This window comes from Colias eurytheme, chromosome 25, assembly GCF_061535395.1.
Source record: "Colias eurytheme isolate Ceu_HAF_F1 chromosome 25, ilColEury1 Martin Lab GWU primary, whole genome shotgun sequence".
Taxonomy (NCBI): domain Eukaryota; kingdom Metazoa; phylum Arthropoda; class Insecta; order Lepidoptera; family Pieridae; genus Colias; species Colias eurytheme.
This window is the reverse complement of record NC_143004.1, coordinates 3,424,562-3,439,403: the sequence shown is the minus strand read 5'-3', so window position 1 is coordinate 3,439,403 and position 14,842 is coordinate 3,424,562. Positions and strand designations below refer to the sequence as shown.

Sequence of the window (14,842 nt, the reverse complement as noted above, 5' to 3'; positions counted from 1 at the left end):
GGGGAAATCTTCCAAAGATACCCACGGCCCTCAGGGAAGGAGCCGTGGGTTATGTCGGATTCTTACCGACTAAAACCCCACTGTGTTCCGTCGAGCCGCGTTAATGATGGGGCCGCGGGTATTGGTTGGAATTCTTCCGGGACAATATACTGAAAGGGTCCTACTAAATTGTTTTGTTATTAACGCGAAAGTTGTGTAGATATGTAATATGTATGGATGGATGGATATATGGATGTTTGTTTAACTCTTTCAGGTAAATACCACAGAACGAATTTTGATGATACTTATGCAGTAGTGATGCAGCTTATACACCAGAATAACACATAAACTTAGAAATGTTTGCTTTAGTCTGCGAGTTCGTCCGCGAGAAAAACCACAAGGCAAGGCTAGTATTCTACAAAACATGCTTTTGCCTGCAGCGAGTTCGCTTCGAGAAAAACCGCGCGGCACGGCTAGTCTTCTGATAAACATAAGAAAACTCAAAAGTCTATTGAGTCGTCGTTCTATATGTTATAAAGTTACAAGATCGTCGCCAAGTAGGCAAGTAGCTAATTATTATCACATTGACATCAATTCTACTAATAAATAAAATTATTTAAAGCTGGGTACACAACACTTATTTGCTTCAAACCATCTGATACAGATGTGTAATACATCTGCCCCATACTTTATATTATATGAAAAATAACAAACGACGTTTAAAAATTTTAAAAAGTTCAGCTTGTTACAAGTGTCAAATAATATTGTCAATTTATTTGACATGACCCACGATGCTTTATGTCCACTTATTATCTGTAATTTACGAGTTAGTACAACCAATTAGTTTTTAAGTATATTGTAAATTATTTGTTTAATGCATTGAGGTATTATTACTACGTATAGCAACTCAATGGTTTTATGCGGCGCATTTTTAGCTACGCGTACGTCATCATAAATGATGGTTTAGAGGTTGGCGCCAAAAATTGTGGATTCGATTCCGAACGCGAGAAAAATTATCTGAAGGATGTTTGTTTTCTTTTCAATTTGTTTTAAAGCCAATTAAAAAAACACTTTTCCATTTAAGTACATACTTTATATTTTATGTGTGTTAATATTTTTAGTTCTTATTTGAAAATTATTGGCACATCGATTTCGAGTTATAAAATATGTGAAATAATAATAAAATAGTTAGTAGATAAACCTAGGAAATGATCAATAAGTAAACTTACGGTAAATATTAAAATTACCTACGTAAAACTTAGTCAAAGATATATTCTTCAAAGCCTTTCTAAACTGTAAACTGATAATTCGATCACCTCAGAGATCAACTTTATATCTATTCCCTCTACAAACTTTTATCAACTCACAAGCATAAGTTTATAATGCAGTGAATCTATAAAATATATCAGTTATTCTTATTCTATCATCATTATTATTACATGAGAAAGTAAACATGGCCGCCTAGCTATTGTTTTTTTCATATTTATGTAAACAATACACATGCCATTAGAAAACTCGCATTCCGATATATCTAAACAATTTTATACAAATAATAATATTTTCATAGTCTTTTATAAATAGAAAACAACTATTTTTACAGTTTTCTGTTTTCTTAATTGCTTTGAAAAACATCTAATCTTTCTTTGCATTATTATAACATGTAGATTACCTTACTACACAGTATGTATTATTTAAATAAATTTGATAGGTAAAATTTCCACTCGAAAGACGAAGACGTATATTTTAGGGTCTTTCTTCTAGTTTCTTAAAATAAATTTGAGGAAAACTACCTATGAATATTCAAAACAACCTCCTTCACTGAAACCTTTGGTTTCATATATTTATGTTTCGAATAAAAACAATATTCATTCAAATTGTAAAGTTGCTGCGTTGCTTTTATATTTAACTAGCTTCCGCCCACGACTTTGTACGTGCATCCCCGTTTTTCCCCGTTCCCGCAAGAATTTCGGGAAATCCTTTCTTAGCGGATGCCTACGTCCTAACATCTACCTGCATGCCAAATTTCAGCCCGATACGTCCAGTGGTTTGGGCTGTGCGTTGATAGATCACTATATCAATCACCTTTGTATATATGTATATTTAATTATATTTTCGTTTTATTTTACTTAAAACATTTTATCTTACTTATGAATAATCACCACGCTAAACTCGACAAAATTTTCTCCACGCTCGCTGTTTTCAAATAATCACAGGGTGATGTGAATATTATCAAACAACTGAACACAATAACCATTGTTGACAAACGCGTATCAGCGTTCCGACAACGATCTCGAATGCAACTCGATCAGCAGTCGATTCTTCTCTCACAATCGATTTACTTCCTAATTCCGAAATTGATGCATCACTGATGATTCACTTCTGTCGGTAAGGTCAATGGAACTGATTGTTTTCCTCGAGTTTCAATGGTTGTACCGAACTGTCCTAGCAATGTTTTAATTCAAATTCTTTATTCGAATATATCTATAGTGTTCGTACTGAACATTGACATGCGTGTATGAAAAGTATAGCATTGTTTAGTAAAATATCATGACTTTCTACTTTTATTAAATTTATGTGAACTGTAAACAGGGAAAACTACATGGGAAAAGCTATTACTTACTTTGTATATTGTGCAAAGAATTTTTGTAAGAAATGAAATAGGCAATAAAATTATTCGTAAAAGCCTTCTCTAGATATCTTAAATTTCATTCGTACTGCGTAGGAAGAAATCGTAGTAGCAAAAGAACTACAAAGGTATTTCATAATTAGTTCTCTTTCTTTCAAGTTTTTTGATATGGGAAGAAAGGGAAGAAAGAAACAAATTAGTTATTAGTTGATGCAAAAAAATAAATAGATTATAACCTTAACGCTTCCGCAAATTACAAACACTGAGGTAATATAACTATTATTAAGAAAAATACGTCTGTCTGTTTATAGCGCTGGCAAACATTGCATTGTCTCCGATCAACAACATACCAGGAGCTCATAAGTTTACAGGGAGTTGTTACAAACATACGTTTCGAGGAACAACGCTAGTACGAAATAGCGATGTTAGTGAAATAGGCTGAATTTATATAATCATAGTAAAATGGTTTTTTTATTTATTAATTAAAGGAATCCCCAATTAAAAGTGTGAATAATATTCATTCATTCATTATTATCTTAGGCAATTTAGTTGCTTTTTTATCGTTACATTCAAGATACATGCATGTTTTTTTTTTATATTTATCACTATAAATTTGCGATTGTTTTTTATTTCATTATATTATTGTTTAATAATAATATCATGATATCATGAAATCTTAGCAAGCACTTATTTAATAGAAAACTTTCGCCAAACTGCCCATAAACGTTAATCTTATCAAATCGGTATTCGATATTTTATCAAAACCGTTTTTGCTTTATAGACTTTAATAATTTAAAGTAATAACAAATCTTTGTAATTTTACTAAACGATTGTAGGCGAACCCAGGTATTAGCTATACATACATCTACAAATTGCTACACACACTTCAAGACACGTTTAACAAAATTGCCAGCAATAATAAAAAATCCACATTCGCACGTTGCATTTTAGAAATTGCGTGACCATATCGGCAAGATCGATAAAAAAACTATTAGAAAACCGATAAAAAGATAAAAAAACGGCCACAGACGTTCAGATTCTGCGAACATAGATAAAGGTGCACACAAACATTGCCGTGTGCATGACTGATAAGCATCTTGATAAGGGCTTATCATGTGCAATGGAGCATATCAAATACTAGCTAGCTTCTATTGCATGTTGTTTATTTTTCGGTTCTGATTTAAGGTCGTTTAGGAATCTCGTATAAAACGATGATTTATTGGACAGGAAAATGATCATCATCCTTCATTTTATAATTTTTTCTTTCTCATAGTTTGTATGTCAGGATCTTCTTAATTATGAGTAGAAGGCAAAAGGTATATATAACAAAATTGCGCAAAAAAATAATTTGGCACAATTTTGACGCAACTGTTTATTTATTTATCTATTCTATATATTTCAATTACCTACCACAGGTATGATATATAATGACGTTCGCTCACAGCAATTTCCTTCCTCTATCTGATACAATTCACAATATCCCTAAATTTTAATAATTCTACATAATGTTATATTCATTACGTAGTACCTAATACAAACAAATTAGTGCAAATTATCACCAAAATTCAAAACCCCTATTCTAGAAGACGATTTGCAAAAAATGTTATTCCACACTTTCTACATGTTTCCTTTGTCAAAACATTACTACTTTTTAATAGCTATAAATATAATATCAAAACTGCATGCACGTGATATTGCAAATCTGCGACAGAAGGACGTCGTTGCCCTGATATGATAAGAAATGCATCTGATAACAGCTAACCTATTTTAATTACGACTATGCATTTTTCGTTTATACAATATTATAACAAGTGACTTTCCGTGAAATTAAAATAATTAACTAAAAGCATATTCATCGCGTTCAAGAAGAAAAATATATTTATCGTTTACCTATCCCGGCAAACGATGTTCTGCCTTACTCTTATCACTTAGGGGTATGAAAAATGGATATTGGCCGATTATCAGATCTACAAAAGTTTCATCAGAATCGGTGCAGCCATTTCAGAGGTGTATAGTAATTAGTAACTTACATTATTTTTCATGTTTGGCGTGGCTCGTTAAAAAATTAAATATCGTTACTCCAAATTTCACTAAAATTAGTTTTTTTTACTTGATTTAAGATACTCCTGTCATAACAATAATTTAATTACCCTTGCCTATGTCTTCTCCCTACACTATAATTATTTAATTATAATCTTAATACTAAAATGATTTCATTTCCGATTTCCTCTAACCACGATCGATTCGAGTCATAAATTAAAGATAATCTAAGATCAGTGATCAATTCCAACTGAAACGGAGCGGGTTTGACGATTTTGACTAATCATTATTGATAGTTGTGATATATTGGCATTTGTGTAACGTGGACAACTGGTTTGGTAAAGGCCTTTCAGACGAGCTGCGTTTTGTACTTATCTATACTATCTATACTAACATTATAAAGAGGAAAGGTTTGTATGTTGTATCTTTTTCACGCATAAACTACTGAACCGATTATAATGAAATTTAGCACACATATAGAGGGTAACTTGGATTAACACATAGGATACGTTTTAAGACGACGACGACGAAGACGCGGGCGAAAAGCTAGTATACCTACAATTAAAGTTAAAAAAATAATTATAATTCGTAAAGAAATGACAAATTAAATAAATAAACTGGGATGTAGAAATAAATTAAATCAAACATTACATTTACAAAACGGCGAAGAGACTCAAATCACCACTCCGTGACAAAATTTTCCACATTCATTAAAAATCTATATGTACCTACCTATTATATTTCACAGGTTGAAATTAGTGTAGTTGTTGATCCGTAAATAGTTAAAAACGTATCATATAATTAAGGACCTTTTGTTGAGTGCTGATAATATTAAATCTCAAATATCAATACGTCGAAAACCAAAGAATTCAGACTTAGGAATATGAACGAGACCTGTAAACATAATGTAAATAAAATATATTATTATTTATTATGTACTCTAACAAATTCTTTTCCTAACTCATAGACTGCTACATATGCAATATCTATCAAATTTTGATAAAATTCGAAACTTAACTTCGAACTTATGCCTATGTTCAAAGAATATAAATGCAACAATCAATACTAATAAGCACAGGTAATATGATACTATCTATACTCTACAAGATAAAAAGCACAAATCGCTTCCCGTATGAAGCCACTTTCAAATACGTCACAATAAGCCGACAAGTTCACAAGAATTTGAAACCTAATTTGATGACCCGTCGAACTAATTTCCTTTATCGCAAAAAAAAAACACCGAACAAAACTATGGATACGCAAAAAATGTATTAATTATTTATTTATATTATAATGATATTAATCCATCTGCCTTTTAAGAATTTCTATGAATGCCACATTGCATGTGAGGTATAAAAAGCGCAGTATTTTTTAATCTAAATGTTAAATTTAGGATTAAATTTAATGAGCCATCTGTCAGCTGTCAAATTTGTGAGAATGTCGAATTAGTTGAACTTGGAAATATATTTTTCTTTATGGACCCAATGCAATGATTTAATATAGAAATTTCTCTTTCTGGCAATATTATTTTATAGCCCTTTAACAAAAAAAATAGACTAGGTATATCAAAATTAGAAATTATTTTAGCACCAACATCGTCTCCACAGCTTTCTATTTCAATGATTACGTTCAACTCGTATTAAGATCAGCTGATAATTCGCGTCGATATTTCATTGAGGCTTTTCTTTTTTAATCTGTGGCCTCGTAACATTAAAGGGATAAAGGTTATGTTATACTTTACATGATAATTTGTCTATGAAAGTAACAACATTTTAAAAAGTTCACTATATTGCAGATAGTTAAATATATTAAAGTAGATACTGTTGAAGAATCTATACTTCTTTACTAATATTATAAAGCTGAAGAGTTTGTTTGTTTAAACGCGCATATCTCAGGGACTACTGGTGCGATTTGAAAAATTCTTTCGGTGTTAGAAAGCCCATTTATCGAGGAAGACGAAGAAGGATATAGGTTATACAATCATCTCGCTAAGACCAACAGGAGCGGAGCACTGCGGGTAAAACCACGAGGCGCAGCTTAGCAGTACAATATATTCTCACATTTATCTTTCGTTATTTATTACTATAATATTTACTAAATATCGGTGTAAAACTACATAAAATCTATGAGACAAGTGTAAATATCTATAAATAATAATTGGTACGGAAAATTGGCAGGGATTCAGATCTCAAGTCTTTTGTCGTTGGAGTCACAAATACTTAATAATATCTTTTAATTTTCACAGTATATTTCTGGTTGTATGAATCTATTCCTCGTTAGATTGGAATGGATTTACGTTTCTAAAAAATCATTTAAAAATCCAGCGAGGTAAATCAAACTATACCTACTTACATTAAATTATTTACGATAGTGTACGTAAACAAACTCCATATTTTAAGGAATGTCGTTTAAAACAACGTCAACGGTACACAACTTTATAATAACGACATCTATAATCCTGCGAAACTTCGACTAGAGAAACTACTCAAAACTTTCCATTCTTTATTTCTCATATCTCTTTAAACCCGAATTCCTCAAAATAGTAGCAAACATTAACGCAATACCAGGTAACAGCCGCGTACAGAATATTTCAAAGACAGGTCGGCTGACCACTAAGTAAGACAGGAACATAAATTCTTCAGCGGGCTTAACAAAAATAACAAAATCCAAACCTCTTTAAGAGAGCTACCGAACTATAATTTATGGGAGTGAGTCCGACGGCCAAGGAGGGATAAAATAAACAAAAAAAAATGTCGGAACGGAGACGCAAAACGGCGAAATTGGAAATAATTTTGCGATAGCATCGTTCGACTGTAACTTTCGATTTTATGCGTATGTGACTTCTTTTTGGTGGCCGACGAGTTATGGGAGGGTTTCGGCATGTCTGAAAATCTAATAGATATAACTATCATTTTGATATGCGCCAGTATTCAACATTTTGCAAACAATAACAGCAGTGAATGAACTGGTGAACGCAGGCAGTTTTCATGACGTGAGTATTACAAACTTGTTAAAAGAGTTATTCTAAAAAATAAAGGATTATTATAAAGGATAGTTCAAATTAATTTCTTCACTGTTAACTGAATTATTATAAAAATATTAAGCTTTAAATGAAGTTGTTTAAGAAGTTGATAAGATTTTAATCTTTTTATCTACTGTAGGTAGGGATAATGGTTTTAATGATCTAGTTCTGCGTTTATTTAATTTAATTTTTTTTTATTAATTTTTATATACTTATTTATATTTATCAGGAAAAATATATGGAAATTTCGAAAAAGAGCTTCCTATGATAACAGATTCTCCAGAGGAAATCTCTACAGACAATATAGCATCCTAAATTAAACACAACGAATCTACCTTTACATTTCTTCCTTGCAGTTGCAATCTTCATCATTGCAACTTTTTGAATGTGACTAGCTGGAGACTGCTTCGACAACTATTTACGCATCATTTTACATTGATGTTGATGAATGTTTTTAATATTTATCTTGAGTTATGTACTACTTATGAGAGACGTTTTTTTTTCTGAATGGCCATAACTATAACTGTAACTGTCTATAATCAATTTCAAGGTTATCTCTTAGTTTGGACAACCTGTAAATACAATTTCTGTCACAACATACGTGTAATAATTATAAGGGCCGATTTTTCAATGCTTGGATAAAACTTATTCATAGAATAATGTATAAAACTACCATTTTAAAAACGTATTCTAATTGCCCGTATTTGACAGTTAACGTGACATTTTAATATCATCGTGTAATACTTTATTGGACGGATAAGTTTTATCCAAGCATTGAAAAATCGGCCCTAAATAATATAGTTCAAAAAACTTAAAAATACGCTTAAACTCATGAAATTATTGTATTGTCACTGCCTTGATAAGTGTACAAAGTTTGAATTGAATCTGTCCGTTTAAAGTTCAAAATCGCGTCTAAGGGATCCATTACATAGGTACCTAACTCAAACTCAAACTCAAACATTTATTTATTCAATTAGACTTCTTCTAGAAGCACTTTTGAAACGTCATTAGGTACATATTTTTAACATTTACCACCGATGCGGAAAGCAGTATCTACGGAGAAGAACCGGCAAGAAACTCCATAGTTGCTCTTACAACCTAAGAAACATACATTCGAAGCTAATAAACGCCTGTTATTAAAAACAAACAAACATACACGACAGACAAAACGGATTCCCGTGGCTGGCAATTGGAATAGTTTTCAGGTTTTTTAGTTCGTCTTAAGACACAAAGGTATTCTAACGGTACACAGGCATAGCTCGGGACCGGATTGTTTCTTTTTGGTGACCTCGAACATTTTGGGGTTTTACTTTGACACTAGTTTGGTTCTGGTTATATGGTTTTTGCGTACTGTAATTATGGTAGTATGTTGTTATTTTGATCTGCAAGTTATGTGTTTGCAGAGGTGTCTTTCTGTCTTATATAATTAAAACCTTTATCCTTTTATAAGTGTTTGTGATGCTCATTTGTAATATTTGTCTACTGTAACCAAACAGTACAGTACTTGTACAGTACAACTTACAGCTACAACTACTTCAGTGTACTTTAGTTATAAAATCGATAATGATTATTATTCGAACTAACAATTAGTTTTATAGGATATCACTATCGATGTGAAAAATATGAATTTGTAGTACATTTACATTTCCAAGTTTTATATTTAGTTTCAAACGTTTAGTTTAGTAGTTTAGTTTAAAAGTGAAATCTACTTAATGATAAGTTGATAAAACTCACTTACATCTGAGACACGAATGATAAATTACACTAATGTGATCGTGACGAGTAATTCTAGTGTCATTAATGAGCAATCAATCGTTCTTGGTGTATTGGCGGACAGACTTATAAAGTGGATAGAGAAATTAGATACTGCATGTTTACTTAATACAAAAAGGTATGCGTTTTAATGTTATTACTTATTAATAAGTACATATATTAAATGCTAATTGGTTCGTCTGCTTGTTAGACCATTCTTATTTTTTTATCATTGAAATTTTTGGGTATGAAATAACTCAAGCGAATTCCACACAATCATTATCTTCAGAATACATCACGACATGGATTGAATGTTTTAAATTAAATGTATAAACTGAAGTTAAAACTCTATTTGAACAAAATTGGCGTGGAAGCAATACCCGTCCGAATTAAGGAATTCTTGAAATAACACTACTAATTAAATATTATGTTAAACAGAATTTTAAGTAACTTTTATCGCAACAGGGAATTATGACAAAAAGCTTACTGGCAACTCTAATTGCGTTCAGCGCCGACCAAAATTAAAAAGAAAAGTCGCACAGCAAGAATCCCGCCTATTTTTAAAAATGGAACCCGATGATGATTCGCCTAATTAATAAACCAATCACGTACAGTCGAGACGCGGCGTCGAGGCGCGGCGGACGTGCGGGCGCGGGGGATGAGCGCTCGGAAATTCGAATACTATATTTTTTCTGCAAGCGAGCATCATAATGTTACTTGTAATTGGCTTGACGGTAAGTAACAATGAATTTCAGATAAATTTAATTGCGACTTAGATCTTAGCTTATTAATTTAAACAGTGCAAAAAGCTCAATCAATCATTAAAACGTACCAAGTATGTGCACGATCGAGTTCTTTTTAGAAATCATATCATAATATAGAGCTTTAATTAGAAACGTTCTATTGCGCTTAATAGGTCGTATAATGTAATAAGTAATAACCATCATTGCGGACAAAAATTAGAATAGCGCTCAAAATGAAGCGACGCAACTTTTTACACAACAACGCTGTGAATGTAACTCACACGTTGCTAACAAAAGGCTTTTAATACTGACACCGAAAAATTACGTGAAAAAATCACGTGATTGGCGTTTGCTAAAAAACATCATTTATCAAATAAATGCATTCTCGGTTATGTCCTTGCACAGCGTGACAGCAAAAACTATCGGAATATTAAGTGTTTCGGCAGCGGGTCGAAGACGCGAGAGTCGAAGATTAGCGGCCGCGCGCTTTTTGCTTGCATCAATCGATGCGCTCGCGCATTCGCACAATGAATAATTCAAAAATTGACATGAAATGGCGTATGGTTCTTTTTTTTAAATGAAAGGTGCCCGATTGAGGACTGTAACCGCCTGACGAATTCATTGGTCGACGGCTTTTTGCGTTCAGTAATTGCTGCGTATTCGTTTCAGTTTAGAACTATACTTAATTGTGGGGTTTTACTATCGATTCTTGAAATATTGGAATATATAATAAAAGCCACAAAATGTAGTTATGATAAAGTTTACTGTCAAACCGCAAATAAAATAGCGCCTTGAACGTTCGGAATCTAATAAAGGGTTAATACTTTATCTATGTTGTTTATAATCAAATGTTTTATGGTGTATCTTCAGGAACGTGCTTTTCTATAAACTTGTTTAAATTATTTTTATAAAATAATTCATATAGGTAGGTATACGTCTTTTTTGTAGTTATCAATTTACAAACGTAATTACTAATTACACAAATAATTTAAAGCGTTCAAGTTCGTTAACTTCACTGTGACGTCAACTGAGGAAATGGACTCTTAAATATGTACGGAATTAAAATCTTGTAAAATATATAATTAAATATCTATTTTTAAACAGTAACAGTTTTATAGGATTCATGCTAAATGTGATTAACCGCTAAAAATCTGATCATGTTTCACTCCTAAAATGTAAGCTTCAAATAGATATAGACTGGGGTAGAAGCCTTTGAAAATAATGAAAAGACAAAAAAAATCGCAGTCGGATGAAACCCATTAGAAAAGGAGGGGAATACGATAAAAATGTAAGGAAAAATAAATTACGGTCAATCCGAGTTCGGGAAGCGGGAGGGGGGAGCTTTTAAGAGAAAAAAATGTTTTCTCTCGATTTCCGACAAAACTACAAGTCCTATAGAAAAAAGTTCAATGGCAAAGTTGTAGGTAATTAAAAGTTCTACAACTTTTGTATTCACAATTTTTTCACATAACCTAAAAATTTAGGTGAAAAATTCAAAAAACCAAGTTTTTGGTCTTTTATTTCTATCTACTTCAAAATTTATTTTTTTTCTACGAAATTTGGTGGAAACTTACTTTATTATGTCCCAAATACACTGTAATTTATTTGATTGAAAATATTTATTTTTTCGCCTTATTTTGAATTAATACCAAAAAAACAACCTAATTTTCAATTGAAAAGTCACCCGTCAAAATATCAGCTTTTTTCAAAGACTTGGGGTGCCTTTTATTCATTGAAATCTCTACTTTCATATGGTGTAAAAAAAATAAACACCACCATAGTAAATGTTCTCAGGAAATGCATACAAACAGTCTGAAAATTAGCTTTTACTAAATCAGGCACACTTCTTGAACTCTATATCTTCTCTTGTATCGGCTTTTCGGTAATACATATTTCAAAAGAAAAATAATTATCTGTTCTAAGTTTAATATTTTACAGCATATTCAAAAGCAAAATGATGTCGATAAAAACATTTCAGGTAGTTCGAGAAGTGTGCCTGATTTAGTAAAAGCTAATTTTCAGACTGTTTGTATGCATTTCCTGAGAACATTTACTATGGTGGTGTTTATTTTTTTTACACCATATGAAAGTAGAGATTTCAATGAATAAAAGGCACCCCAAGTTTTTGAAAAAAGCTGATATTTTGACGGGTGACTTTTCGATTGAAAATTAGGTTGTTTTTTTGGTATTAATTCAAAATAAGGCGAAAAAATAAATATTTTCAATCAAATAAATTACAGTGTATTTGGGACATAATAAAGTAAGTTTCCACCAAATTTCGTAGAAAAAAAATAAATTTTGAAGTAGATAGAAATAAAAGACCAAAAACTTGGTTTTTTGAATTTTTCACCTAAATTTTTAGTTTATGTGAAAAAATTGTGAATACAAAAGTTGTAGAACTTTTAATTACCTACAACTTTGCCATTGAACTTTTTTCTATAGGACTTGTAGTTTTGTTGGAAATCGAGAGAAACCATTTTTTTCTCTTAAAAACTCCCCCCTCCCGCTTCCCGAACTCGGATTGACCGTAATTTATTTTTCCTTACATTTTTATCGTATTCCCCTCCTTTTCTAATGGGTTTCATCCGACTGCGATTTTTTTTTGTTTCAAAAATTATCTACTCTAGTGTAATAGGTAATAACCAGTAATAGGCCTGGAAGAAATCGCTTTTAAGCGATAAGGTCACCTTTTGTACTTCGCATCCAAACAGATATATATATTATACTGTACATTGTAATATTAAATGGTGTGGTACAATAAATGATTAAATAAATAAATAACCAAATATTTTATGATAACCAAATTTGCTTATTACGATAAAGATATATCAAGATACAGTTAATCATTATCCAAGTAGTTAATACAAAAAATAAATTTCAAATTTTTAACTAATGTTGAAAACTCGCCTATATAACAGATAATTGTGCAATTGACGTGAATTTTCTGGATAACTTTAGTATCTACCTAGCTATACAGGGTGTCCCACTGTTGGTATACTAAGCTCAAAGGAGGTTATAGTTTTGCATACGCTGAGTACGTAAAAAATAATTAAAAAATTCCAGACGTATTTTTTTTCAAATAGATGAATTCTTAAAACTCTATGTGTACACCCATAACAAGCGAGCCGCCCAACTTTGCCACCAGCACGTGGGCTATCGTTTAAGATTATGTTTTCATAGATAAAATGCTCATATTAGAGAAGCTGTATATATGCCGGCTGCGCGAAGCTAGAGAAGAAAACATGGATTTTCAGGAAAAATTTAGCAAAAAATTTTGGACGTAATTTTTTTTTAAAGTATTTTTTACGTGATCAGTGTATGCAAAACTACGAGTTCCTTCGCGCTTAGTATACCAATAGTGGGACACCCTGTAGATATAAAATTAACTTTCTTTAACTCAAAATTACTTGCAAGATTTTAATAACCTACATTTAAACCCTTAAAAGTACCTTTACGTAGCTCCATCATGCAATAGTGTAGCAGTGAATAGGTACTATTGTATAATCATAGACTATAATAATACCTAGTACAGTTTTAGTTGAATTAATAAGTGAAGATCTTGTCTAACCAGCATTCAATAGTGACATTGGAATAGTAGATAAATAGTTAATAAATGCAATATAATAAAAAGTTCATAATTAAAACGGTAATGCTGTCGATGAGGGAACGAAACCATGATTTCCAAGTATATGTTCATCTGAATTCTGGTTTCGATTGACCGAATGTTTTTACCTTGTGTTTTTGATTAAATGGCTTCATCCTGTACTGTATTGTCAACTGGTTTCGCTTCTAGAGATTTTAATTAAAATTCAAGGTAATTATATAATTATAAGACAATGAGCATGCGTTCGTGTCTATGGTTTTGGTTAGGTATGTGGTGTGGAATCATATTTATAACAGAGTTTGATATCTTATTCCAAAGCTTGTTTGACGATAAAATTTTTTTGTAATGTTTGTAAAAAAATTATGGCATCATTTTCAAATGCTATTTAAAGCTGTAAAAATTACGTAAGACAGGATTGCTTCACATCCAGATATATTGGAAAACTGCCAAGTTACCTATATCTTCTTATATATAAAAATGAATCGCAAAATGTGTTGGTAAGCGCATAACTCGAGAACGGCTGAACCGTTTTCGATAATTCTTTTTTAATTATATTCCTTGAAGTACGAGGATGGTTTTTATGTGGAGAAAACGTAAATATGTACCACGGGCGAAGCCGGGGCGGACCGCTAGTTACTAATAGTTTATCGAATATACATATAGCTTAGTATGAGAATAAAATAAATTTAATTTAATTAACTTAATTTATAGTTGTGTTCTGTGAAAGGGTTTCCCAATGGACTAAAAATGTTTCTCACGAAAAATTGTAACTGTTAGTGTTTTACTTACTTGTAAGACGAAAAAGACATGTTGCCGTCCATGGGCTGATCATCAATTGAGCCAGTCGTCAGCATTAGTGTGTTCATTCGGTAACAAACTATCGATATCGATGTATCACACCACTAGCTCACACTGCGTCGACTGGACGCTATCTCACTATGGTGTCACATCACTAGCGAACGTCCTTGTGGCGTATCTGGAAATAAATTGGCTTATATTATAAAATATTAAAAATAGAACTACATAATATAAGAGACAAGTCGTCTGCCTCGTTTGTATGTCTGTCTTTCTGTGGG

The 14,842-nt window shown here is 31.8% G+C and overlaps 1 protein-coding gene across 1 annotated transcript in view; it reads right to left on the bottom strand.

The window, feature by feature from the left end:
* The window catches only part of Sox15 (Sox box 15 transcription factor), a 111,447-nt gene that overhangs the window by 88,134 nt on the left and 8,471 nt on the right, over positions 1 to 14,842 (bottom strand). Inside the window, exon 2 of the mRNA XM_090116427.1 lies at positions 14,556 to 14,742. Coding sequence (XP_089972553.1) covers positions 14,556 to 14,632 — 77 coding nt within the window. The 5' untranslated portion in view covers positions 14,633 to 14,742. The remainder of the gene's footprint in view (positions 1 to 14,555; positions 14,743 to 14,842) is intronic.